The 12,837-nt window shown below is 34.0% G+C and overlaps 1 protein-coding gene and 1 long non-coding RNA gene across 5 annotated transcripts; one reads left to right on the top strand and one right to left on the bottom strand.

Moving 5' to 3' along the window:
* Positions 1-1,690: 1,690 nt before the first annotated feature.
* Positions 1,691-11,399, top strand: LOC131668627 (E3 ubiquitin-protein ligase SH3RF1). Of its 4 annotated transcripts, none has more exons than XR_009302303.1 (14): positions 1,691-1,894; positions 2,521-2,995; positions 3,076-3,190; positions 3,262-3,360; positions 3,451-3,587; positions 3,665-3,791; positions 3,923-4,237; positions 4,347-4,690; positions 4,912-5,258; positions 5,470-5,651; positions 5,723-5,877; positions 6,404-6,638; positions 7,269-7,379; positions 7,463-7,480. XR_009302303.1 is itself a non-coding variant. In XM_058942963.1 (14 exons), exons 2-14 carry the CDS (start codon positions 2,535-2,537, stop codon positions 7,644-7,646), a joined length of 2,742 nt encoding a protein of 913 aa, XP_058798946.1. In that variant the 5' UTR covers positions 1,691-1,894; positions 2,521-2,534; the 3' UTR covers positions 7,647-11,399. The 4 variants fall into 4 exon arrangements, 3 of the variants coding, with proteins under 3 accessions (XP_058798946.1, XP_058798948.1, XP_058798947.1); XM_058942963.1 differs by having other exon boundaries at positions 6,404-6,568; positions 7,463-11,399; XM_058942964.1 differs by lacking the exon at positions 1,691-1,894 and adding an exon at positions 1,948-2,170 and having other exon boundaries at positions 6,404-6,568; positions 7,463-11,399.
* On the bottom strand, positions 3,498-3,883 carry LOC131668628 (uncharacterized). The gene is made up of 3 exons (XR_009302304.1): positions 3,825-3,883; positions 3,673-3,702; positions 3,498-3,606 (listed from the first exon to the last, which is right to left on the bottom strand). It is a non-coding gene; the product is annotated as an uncharacterized LOC131668628 (long non-coding RNA).
* Positions 11,400-12,837: the final 1,438 nt, after the last annotated feature.

The following is a 12,837-nucleotide window of genomic DNA, read 5'->3' as shown; positions in this document are numbered from 1 at the left end:
GCAGTTTTTAAAAATAGCATCATATTTACATGTGAAATGGTGAATTGCTATGCCTATATTTCGTATTGTAGTCGATGTGGCATATAGTAAAATTTATCTGATTTAGGTAAATTCATTTGAAATTTGTAGTTTATTTCGATTATTTACTTGCTATCGTATTTATGATTCAAAATAATAAATAATCGTACATTGAGAATATTGAAAAATTGCGATCAATTATTATCAATATCATAACGACCTTTTCCTGGTTGTATAATTATTGCATTCATCGATTAAAAGCATACTACGAAAGTTTTCTGCGAAGAGAAATATATTTTTTAATTCACGGACAATTTGACATTGGCGCATAAGCTGTAAGCTTTGATGATGGTCAATGACGATCCATCAATTTGGATCACGTGACGCGACGTAAACTCACATAACACTTCGCCTCTCTCCCTCCTTCCTATACGCAGGCAGTGGAGAGCTCCCCTCCTCCCTTGTGCAGCTGTAATCAACGAATCCCCTCTTTACCTCTCTCGTTCGTGTTTTTTGTTTCGCCCCCGCTCTTCGTTACCGTGATCATTATATTTCATTTTTGGCTTCTCGCTTAACGCGGAAAGTTTTCCATACCGGTAAGCTTCTATTGCAGATGTTTATTTATTATTTATTTGATAAGATAATTTATGATCTATACACTATTTGATGATTGAAAAATACTTCTAAGTTTGCGGAAATTTTGACAAGATAGAACGATTAATCAATTCCTTGAGAATTCGAACAACTGTAGTTGGCAAAAATCAAAACGATTGCATAGGTTTGCATTTAAGAATTTGACGTGCACGTATGCCTTGTTGCAAATTTGGTAATCGATGTCGAAAAAGATGAAATATCGCATACACGCAAGGTGGTACACCTTCATTAGCATTATTACAGTGGAATGTGGTAATTGACCTGCCGGTCGACTGCCGGGGAACAGGTGGAAATGTAAAAGATCAACACATTGCACCTTAAAGGAATTCCTTTTTTCTTTCGAGATTAGGGTGAACGCAATGTTGATCGAGAATCATCTGCCTAGTTTTAAATGTTTCAACGTATCATTTAGTCTACTTGCTCGAAAGCATAGATTTTGGCCTTTAAATTAGCCTGATCGTCTGGAATTTGTACAATTGCAATTTACCACTTTACGAAGAAGCACATCGCGTACAATGCGTAGTCAATCTCTTTAAAAGTATGTCAACTACGACATTTTTTTCAGTTTTTCATAAACGAAATAACAAATTCTCGACTTACGTATTATTAAAAAAAAAGTCGTTGTCAAAGGTATGATTTTATGTGCAATAAAAACAATTCGGAGCAAATATTCGCGCGAAATGGGTTCACACCGCTGCATCCGTAAATGCATCTGCAGCTGCAGCAGTAGTTGATTATTTATAAACGAAAAGTTTCCTAACGTTTATAGCAATATATATAAGACAAAAAGAGCTAGGTTTTAACCAGACTCCCTTTTTTAAAAAACTTTTGCCTATCAGTTTTCTCGGCTCAGCGGGCGAAGGCGTCGAAACCCGATCGTCGGCAAAAAAGAAAGGGAGCTATCTGTGCACTTGTCGTTGCAGAAAAAAATAAGGAACTCTCCCTCTCACTTGCGCGCTGCATACATGAACGCAGCACACAGGAACACGTATAGAATAGTATAGCACGCCCAGCGCGCGCCGGAAATGAAGAAATGGCGGAGGAGCATAGTAGTAGGTATATATCTGGTTGCTCGACCTGACTCACGCGCGGTGGCGAGTGGTGAGTGAGTGCACCAGCTCCTTTTGCAACATCATGATCGTGATGATGTCTCAACCGGGCCAAGGACTACAATAGACGCGAGCGAATGTCGCGCGCTTTTTATCGCCGCTAGTGAATTGAGGTGAGCATTCGATCTGATAATACACTTCCGATAAGCTCTCTCTATTTTGCTCTCGCGATAAGAGACATGTAAACAAATTTCTCTTTTGAGTATTAAGACTCTACGAAGTGGTGGTCTGTTGCATTTGTAGTTTGCAGTTACGAATGTTGAGAATTTTAAAAGTGATTCACCGAGGCTATGTCAGGTGCTTGCTAGGTGAATGGCTTTAGTCAGTGCAGTACGATAACCTTTGAAGCAGGCACCTTTCATTAACTATGGCTTTTAATTCGGAATAGAGTGAGTGCTTGTTGCTATAGATATTATGAATTTGGAGTAATTAACTTTCGTTTTTTTTTTTATTCTTTTGATGATCTCGAAGGCGAGTATTAATTATTGAGCTGTAGCTGTTAATTAACAACAGTAATAGAGCTGTGCTCTAGTTTCACAAGTTTTTCTTTTTGTAACCTGACTCAGCTCCTTATTCAACAGACTGAACTGAAAAAACATTGTTATATTTAGCTACGCATAAACCCAAGTGAAATCACAAATAGTGCAGTCTATATTTCTGTATTATGAGTGACAAATATTTTATAAATATACAGACATTTACAGTAAACAAATTCATGTCATTGTACTTGTTTTTACAGGAATCACCATAGCTATGGATGAATGTATGCTTAATGATTTGCTAGAATGTTCAGTGTGCTTGGAAAGATTAGATACATCAAGTAAAGTCCTACCATGCCAACATACCTTTTGTAAGAAGTGCTTGGAAGAAATTATAATCACGCACAGGGAATTGCGTTGTCCTGAATGTCGGATTCTGGTCAGTGTCAAAGTCGAAGATCTGCCGCCTAATGTTCTTCTCATGAGGATATTGGAGGGCATGAAAAATGCTACTCCAAAGGGTAACAAAACACCTCAAAGGACCATTAATACTCCTCAAAGGTTACTTGGTGGACATCAAATTACTCCAAACAGTTTGAGTGTCAGTCCAAACTTACCAGTAGCAATAGTCACACCTGAATCAGCACAACAGATTAATGTAGCTGCTAAGCAAGTCCATCTTCACAATCGACCTTATGGTCGTGCCATTTACGACTATATTTCCAAGGTTCCAGGGTATGTTGTTTCAATTGATGTACTATTAATCTAACAAATTATGATCTTAAGATTTATTTCACCTTGAAATAATGTTTCAGTGATCTAAGCTTTCGAAAAGGTGACATAATTATTTTAAGGAAAAAGATTGATAATAATTGGTATTTTGGAGAATGCGGAACTAACCATGGTGTCTTTCCTTTATCGTATGTTCAAGTGAGTAAAGAGCTTCTTGAAATCCTTTTCATTCTTTCTTTGATTTTCCTTAATATATAATGGATTTTCAGGTAATGACTCCTTTACCTCCACATGTTCCTCAATGTAAAGCTCTCTATGACTTTAGAATGTCAAATGATGATGAAGATGGGTGTCTCACTTTCAATAAGGTGCTAATTTAGTTTTATTTCTTTCTACTTCATTAATTGAATATCATATCTTAGGATTTTTAATTTATATTTTTTATGAATATGATTTAGGGAGAAATTATTAGTGTCATCAGAAGGGTTGATGAGAATTGGGCAGAAGGTAAACTTCTTGACAGGATTGGTATTTTTCCGCTAGCTTTTGTCGAGCTCAATAGTGTTGCTAGAGCTTTGATGAAATTGTCCACAAAGTAAGATATAAGTAAATCTCTGTAAATCGAATGTTATTAGTATATAAAATTATTACAATTTATTTTTTTTTAAATAGTGTTCAACCTGGTCCATCAAGAGTTGCACCACCCACACCTACAAATGAAGAGACCATTCCGTTAATACCCACAGACCATACTCACACAGTTCAAACATCAAATCAACTAAGGCAACAACCAACACCGGTATAGAAATTATAAATATTAAAATATTCATACCATATTGAAGTCACAATAACAATAACACTAATAATAACAATATTACCCAAATCATGTAAATATTTTCAATTATTACATTGTGAAAATTAAAATTTTAGACAGTATCGCTACCAACAACCGAGTCGAATGTTTCTTCAGGCGGAAGTTCTACGACAACCTCGTCACCAGTAATCACAAGTCCAAGTTCAAGTAGTTCGAGCACGACACCGAGTAGCCCGAGTAGTCCTGCCATGTCACCACCCGCGGTAGCTAATCGACATAGTACGAAAAGGCACAGTTTCACGGGAGTCAACAACTTTCATCAACCTCAACCGCAACATCGACACAGTGCTGAAATTCTTAGTGCTGCGGTTGATGCCGCACTTGCTGGGGGCGAAGCTATGACTAATGATCCGACTTTTACTTCGAGTCAAGTATGTAACAATACCCTCTTGAATTACATTTTTATTCAAGGTTGAAGTTTTTTTCCTTATCTAAATTTCAACATCAGTTTTTAAACTAATAATACCTTGATTATTTTAGACAATTGGAAGTGCAGGTGATGTTAACCCACGCCATAAGCGTAGTGGTAGCAGTGATTTGGTGCTCGGTCAATCGTCTTCAATGACCAGTAGTGCACCTGCTGGATCTGTGGCAGCGTCAGCAGTATCGGCCTCAGGAATATCGACAGCAAATGGAAGCAGCAATTTACCCGCGAGTTATATCGCTTTGTATCCATATAAACCACAGAAAGGTGACGAATTGGAGTTGAGGAAAGGAGCCATTTATGTTGTGACAGAAAGGTGTCAGGATGGTTGGTTCAAGGGCACTTCGAATCGTACACAGAAATGCGGTGTGTTTCCTGGAAATTATGTCGCACCTGCCAAGTAAGTACATTTAGGTTATCTCCAGTGAAGTTGTATGTACAGATTGTACAATGATAACAGTCAATATTGATCGACTGTTATCGGACCGATCTTTTTCAAAGATTAAACGTAAAGCTACATTCGTGATTGTTTTTTTTACATTGATATTTCAATTAAAATGTAAAATAAAAGTTATGCACAATTAAATATTAAATATATAACTAAATATTACCTGTTTGAAGATGTCAGCGAACGATCTCCCGATCTCCAAGTGCAGTACCCTCGCCAAGTACCGCGTCGAGCCAAGTGTCCGGTGCCGAAGCCCGACCGACAATCACTTACACTAAAGTCAAAGGTGCCACACCACAGTCACAATTTAAATTACCACCTCCTGAACTGCCACCTCGAGCCTTGAGTCCCGCGCCAACCAGCACTTGGGGTCCGTGGAGTAATCAAAGACAACAGCAACAACAAAACAAGACCCAAAGTCCGCCCAGATTGTCTGAACAAACTGGTTCGACTGCTGCCGTTGCTGCTGTAGCTGTTGCTGTTGCGAAGAATCATGATAGTTTACCTTTGGCAACTATGAGTAAGCGATACATTTTTTATATTATTTATGTAACAGCATATTTGGCTATTGTTTATCTTACAGCGTTGAACTTTAATTTTTATATTTAATATTAATTATTCTATATGTCATATATTTATGTTTATCTTTAAAAATTGATTTACTACCGTAAAAACATACTTACTTTCTCTGAATTTTTTAATCAATATTTTAAACCTCGTCATTTACATAGATTCTCCCGGTAAACTCGCATTACCCTCATTAACAACTGCCACTACTTCACCTTTGGCTGCCACAACTTCTACCAGTAGTTCTAATAAAAGTCCTATCAATACACCGCATACGGCGTCAGCATCTGCAAGTTTATCTACCCCAGCTATGAAACCAAAGTCTGTGGAAGATAAATTTCAGAAGGTATCATTCAAGAATAATTTCTTCAATTCAAATAGAATTTTGATTGAATTCTGTAATTCATTACTTGTTAGATCAAAGATAAGAAGGAAAAAATGTCGCTAATGCAGCGTCTGGCAAGCATAAAGAAATCAAAATCGCCTCCGCCGTCGACTTATTCAATGGACAATCCAGTATTTGATGACGGAAATACAAGTCAATCTTCATCAATCAATCCAATTCACGTCCGGTAAGCCTCAATTATGAATGCTCGGAATACTTGTTTGCGCAATCACAGCTTTTGTGTTTTAATAGCTTGAAGTATGATAGCTTGATTTTGTTTCCATTTTATTGCTTCCCAATGAGTATTTCGTAATCATGAGCATTAGATAAATGGCATGTTTAGAAGCTACACATGCTTGTTTATAATCATGTACGCTGTGTGTTTTATGTGCTTTGTGCTATGAAACGTGTTTATAGGATAATAATAAGAAAATACGAATCATTACATTAGAAGAATCGCTCAAACATATATTGTAAACTTAATCGGATAGCCACAATAAATGATAAACATATTTTTTTACAAAAGTACATTGGAAATCTTTGAAAATATATCTTATTTTTACGAGATTAAAATTTTCAGTTAATCAAACAAAAAGCCTATTCTATTGAAAATTCGAATAAAAAATTGTTATTGTTGAAACTAGAGATTAATTGGTAATCTCCGTTGAAACTGTAAACACTAACATAATTACGGATCCATTGGTAAACACCAGATCAGGCTCGTGCCCAAGCCAATTACTGCAGGTAGGAGCTGCGCAGGAACTAAACATTTCCACGAATAGCCACCATCGCATGCACCCTGTTCACGGATACGGCACTACTTCACAGCGTGTCAAACACAAGGAGAGACCCTCCTTACCAGCTACTTTTCTTCAAAGGTTAGTTTTCTTTTTATAGTCCTTCAAGTCGGCATTCTAATTCGTTTACTTCAACATTAGCAAATGACAGGTATAATCCATTATTTCAATAATGACACATCTAATTTTTTATTTGTGTGATTAATATTGTGTATACGTTAATATTTTTGTTTTGTGTCTCTAACTTGAATTGAAATGAGCTATTGAGACTAAAATATATCAAATAGATATTGCAATAATATATGTGTATGAAGATTTCAATATTTGTATTAATGCTTGTATCGATTATATATAATTTTATTTTGGTACTTTGAGCAATATGTGCTAGAACGAAACTTATGAGTTTTGCACGAAGTTGTACATGTTTAAATACAAATCATAGTGAAAATATTATTTACACGTGTACATGTAGTTATTGGTCGAGATGTATTGTTGCACATGAGCATGTGTCTGTCTGAACTTGAAATTGTTACTGTTTATATCTATTAAACATTTGATGGTGAGTATTAGCAGTGTTAAGAATGTATCACGGAAAAATACACCACAGAATTCGTCGCATTTTATTTATTTTGCAATGTTTCCTATATAAATAAAACAATACATATCGGTAAAAAGTTTTATCAATTCTACATTTTTTTTAAATCGTTCTTAGACTTTAAACATTTTAAACTTCTATAAGTTTTACAAAGAAATTTTTATTTTAATTTAATTGAATGTACAGGTCCACAGATGCTGGTGGCGCTGATACATTGAATAGTATTCATCGTAAAAGTCATTCGTTAGATGCTGGAAGAGCAAAGCAAGTGAAACAACAGTCTTCAACAAGGGACCGGTAATTAAACTTATTTATTTATAAAATTAGTTTGCAAAGTTTTTTTTACCTGTACTTATTTTGATAAATGTTAAATATTTCAGTGAACGAGTGTACAGATTCCGTTGTATCGTACCCTACCCACCAAACAGCGAATTCGAATTAGAGTTACGCGTAGGTGATATAATCTACGTCCATAAAAAGCGCGAAGATGGTTGGTACAAAGGTACGCAACAACGTACTGGACGCACGGGACTTTTTCCTGCGAGCTTCGTTGAGGCTTTCTGAGATCCAAGGAGCTCTGCGTCCTTACTTCTCGAAACCTGTATATAGAGGCGTTGGTTCTTCGAATGATTCAGTTGAGTATGTATATTGGTGATTTATTTTTTTAACGTGTTTTCTGCACGAAAAATACAGTTATAAAAAAAGAATTCAAGATGTTTCTGTTTAGTAGATTGTTTTGTAAATTTTAAATAGTACAAACTCGTGTGAATAAATGTAAACTATAAAAAGTGATAATAATTTTGAAAAATCACCAATACCAATACCAACCATTTAATTTGAAATGTAAATAACACGGTCATCGTCTAATTCTGATATGGGAAGCGTGTCAAACTAGGATTACGAAGTGATAATTAAACTAAAATTTTTCAACCAATACTAGATATTTAAACAAAATGTTGAAAAACTGGATTTTAGAAAGAATTTTAATTTTTACCAGTCAAAAAATTAGTGATTCACGTGATAATTAAGTTTGACGGAAAAAAGAGATGAGAGAACAGTTGATCAGACGCGTATTACACATTGAAAGCTTATATTTACATGTATGTACATAGAGGCATAGCTAATCTTGGCTGTTGATTAACGCATAGTAGATTTAGATGATAGATGGTTTAAGCAATAAGTATTAAAATGTAATATAGTATTAAAGTTGAATATGTTCGCACTTCAATTTTTATGATAATTAATAAACTTAGACTTCTTGTGTATTTTCACTACATATGTTAAGTTAGATATAGAAGCTTTTGAATTTTTTTTATACGGTAGAATTAGTAGACTTCATTATGATTTGTTTAGCATTACAGTAAAGGTTTTCGAGCTATTAAAAAATGTTACTATTGTAAAGTAAATTCCTATCTTCTTATGTTATAGAATGATCAATAATTTCATAATGTGTTAATATAGTTTAATAAGTTGATCAATCCTTGAAGGAATAATTTTACTTATTCTATCTTCGTATTTAGTGTAAATACATTAAACATTTATGGTGGCAATGCGCTCTGATCGACTTTAAAGTATCGTCTCGGCAAAAGCCAAAGTGTGTATATTATACAGGTAGAATAGAACATTTATACTTGACAATTTTTCACGCCGCAAAACGAGAACAACGTGTAACGAAAAAAAGAGGAGACAGAGAGTAATGTGATATGCGCAAAGAATTTTAGCGAATTGTAATCGTTGCGAGCTTCGCCGGACGACTTTAAATATAGAAAAAGAAAATAAACTGCCATGAATACGTATACTGAAGTAGACATGACTGCTGATAATCGTATTTAGTAGTATCATTATCGATGAATTGAATTATAATCTTAAGTGTTAAATTTTGTGCAATGATTGGACTGCCATTTGATATGTTACGTTTTTTGGCATTGATATAAAAAAGCGGGGAAAGCAAGTCTCAGAGAAACTGATTGGTTCTTTTTTGACTATGTCATATTGCATAACGTTTAAGAAAATTGGTAAAACCATGTAGATTTTGTATCAATTTTTATTGAATATTAACAATAATTTACTATTTTCATAGTATTTGGTCTTTTTATAATAACTTTTTTCAGTGTACATTTGCTAATAATAGCACTGATATTGCTTTAAGTTTCGTAAATCTACATATATGTATTATACTTACACTGAGCATCGAAATAATATTGATCACAAGATATAGTCGTGCTTCCAGTGTTCACTCGTCAGTATTTCGTAGTATACTTGTGTTTCACGTGCCAGCGCCTTATTAACTTGGAATCTTGAATGTTATATACTGAATAATTTATTCATTGTCATTTGAAAAATGCACTTTAATAATTACTAAAATTATATTTACACAACGTACATGAATTGATCAAAACCACTTACAAATCGATGCTCAAGCAAATGATTAAAGAAATAAGAAAAAACATTTATTAGACATTAAATTGATAGCTATTGCCAAAATCAGTGTTATCGGTATTTTTATTATAATGTTTAATTTTGAATTATTAAGTTGATCGGCCATCGTAGTGTTGATAATTTTTATTTATTATTATTAATGATTGAAATACAACTTTTATTGTTTTAATTTTATTACACATGAATAAACTAAAGCGGTATGCCATTGTAAATTATATAATGAATGATTACAAAGTTTACTTGTAAAAATTGGACCTTATAACTATTATTTATTGTAAAAAAGCATTTGAAATGAAATTTGTACGGATATAAAATATCTCATAGTTTAATCTCTCCGTAACATATTGTGTGAAATTGTTGTTATCGATTTTTTGTACGTGTATTTGGTGTTGCAACACGCACATGTTCAGAAGAAGTGGCGTCACGTATATGGATTTTGGAAGATAAATAAATTCTTTCGTACATAAAGTAATAGAGTGCATACATTTTATGTACTTAAATAATCAATCTATTGAAATAAATTAAACTCAATTTTGATACTCTGAATGTCATTTAATGTTAGTCTTCTATTTAGTCAATTTTCATTGTCTCTTATTATTAAAATGCGTGTGTGTTGATTGACTATGAATTAATAGGTGTGGTTTTATACGTTGACAAATTCCAAGAGAATATGCCGTCAGAAACTTCATTCGCGTTATAATTCAGGAAATGGCTTTTCAGATCAACATAATTTCAAACGAAAATAGATTTCCATTTGGATGAGGAAACAATCTGTATGCCATTTCAATTTTGTAAAAAATTATATGAAAGATCAACGATTGATAAATGGATGCAGTTTATAAAAATTTTTTATAATTAACTGGTGCCCATTCACGCGGAAAGTGTAGCATATATAATTTTGCTGGTGTAAGAAGTGCACATTATATTGTCAATATAAATTACAATCAACTGCAAAAAGATACACAAAACAACGTTATCCATATCAAATTCTCCCTCATTCGCCGATGTGTACTGCCTCAAATACGTCCGTTGAAAGATACTACTTTACTTAGTACTAACCGTATCAGATTCGTGAATGTTTGTATAAAAAGATGTAACAAAAAAAAACAGGAAAAACATTAGTTTTTAAGTAACGTATTATTAGTAATGAAACAAAAGATTGAACATAATTTGAAAAAATATGCGATAAACGGAAGTGAAATGTATCGCAAAATTGTAGCTTTAAATTTATAATAAATGTAACATGTAAGTATAGACACGACGACCAAGATAGTCAAGAGAGGAACAAAATAAAATGATAACTTCGTGTAACTTTTATTTCAACGCTTCGATCTGGTGTTGAGTCCACCCGTTAGCAATAAAGCAAGTACCTTCGATTTTCGTATGTACATAAGCGCGACAGAAATGTTTAAGCACAACCTGCCATAGGTGGTCGAAAAGACGCGAAAAAGAAAACCGACACATCTATAACATAGACGCAGACACAGTCACACGACAAACAGTTGTAACCTACCACTTTAATTTATTATCAGTATTTATAACTTTTAGATTTCAAGGGTAAAACAAATATACTACGATTTGCTTTACACGATTGATATATATACAAATGTATATGTATGTATCTCAAACATATATTTTTCCGTTCCATTTCGAAGTCGAAATACAAATGATTGATTAAACAAAAATTTAGGTAGACTGCGAAATTCGTAAGTTTTCGATTGGGATTTTTTTCAAGATTAATCGACTATCAGTAATGATGTCTTAGCTATATGCTACTACGCGAAATGTGCAAGAGTTTACAAGTGCTCTCGACGTCATTTTCACGATACAAATTGTAGACTTGTCTAATACCTAACTGATTAGTATCCATAATAAATGAATGCAATTAAGAAGCAGAGCTGAATTTTTATTTTCCTTCTTCTAATACATATTTACATCAATTTATGGTAACTTTCAATTTCAACAAAATCCATTATTCATATTGTGAAAATTCCTTTTTTGTTGTGATTAAATTCTATAAGTAATAATATCATACATATAAAATGTTATTATAGATTAGTACATAAAAAATGTTATCAAGCAAAAATAATATTTGTTATAAATGAATTCAAAATATCATCCTCTCCACTAACGTTTATACAAGAAAATGGAAAATAATTAATGAAACTTTTCGGTACCTTTGAATGATTGGAAATGGATTATTGAGAGTATTGAGTTATTTTCCAATGTTGTAAAAGCTTGATAAAAGTATCTTTTCTATCTTTAAAATTGATATCTTTGATAAAAGATATAATATAGAATTATATATAGAATATAAGTATTGAAATTTCTTTAAAAATAATCAGAAGCTTTAAACAAAAATATGCAATTTTCAATCGAGCGATTATTACAAAAGGTCATTCTGGAATCCCGATCGCAAAGAATAACATCAGTCCATACTCAATATATCAAATATTAAATTATTATGAAAATAATGCGAGTAAGCAGCTTTTCTATCAAAGGGTTTTAAAAATATGAGGTTGCTAAATTGCTGAATTGACTTGGATCAATTTGACAACGGCGATACTAAAAACAATTGAGTAGCAATTTTTTCGAAATAACAAAACAGAAAGCACTGAATGTAATATCGTTATGTCACACGTAATATCTTTTATTCCCCCGCAGGCTACAGCCAAAATTTTGAGTGCCAAATTGTTGTGTCGTTCTCGATTTCAAGCTACAAAGCAAATGAGCCGATACACTGTGTGTTTCGGCTCATAAAACATCGAAAACGGAAACGTCGTCGCCCATATAATTTTTTTTCTGCGGCAATACAGCACCGCATATGCCGTTCGGTGCATATCTCGCACACTAAAGAATAACCCAACCGATGAGAAAAAAAAGGGAAATTAGCACACGCATATCGATTCACAGCTCAATTAACAAATATATGTGTGAGTCGAAATAAGTATATTGGGTCGGACGGATGCGCATGTATATCGATGCATAATGAAATTGGTCGACGGACGGAGAAAGGGGGGGGGGGTACTGTCAATTTAGCGCGTTTTGGGAAGAGGAAGGGGGTGGGAGTATAATGAAGAGTCAACCGTGCGCCTAGCGCGAAATTTCCATGCGATTTCGCCTATCGCGTGTATACCTATTCGCTCGCCCGCGTGCGTCTGCCAAATTTTAAATTGACGCGCACGCACACGTCAGCGCCAGCTAAATTTCGACAAATTGATTAGCGATCCACGTGCGCCTCTGATAATTATGCGTGCGCCGTGGGCTTGGTATTTATTTTTTTTTTTCTTTTCGTTTTTGTCCCGGGGAACGCATG

This window comes from Phymastichus coffea, unplaced genomic scaffold (genome assembly GCF_024137745.1).
Source record: "Phymastichus coffea isolate CEN01 unplaced genomic scaffold, Cenicafe_Pcof_1.1 PCOF00081, whole genome shotgun sequence".
Lineage (NCBI taxonomy): Eukaryota > Metazoa > Arthropoda > Insecta > Hymenoptera > Eulophidae > Phymastichus > Phymastichus coffea.
The sequence above is the reverse complement of the archived record's forward strand: the minus strand, read 5'-3'. Positions and strand labels throughout refer to the sequence as shown.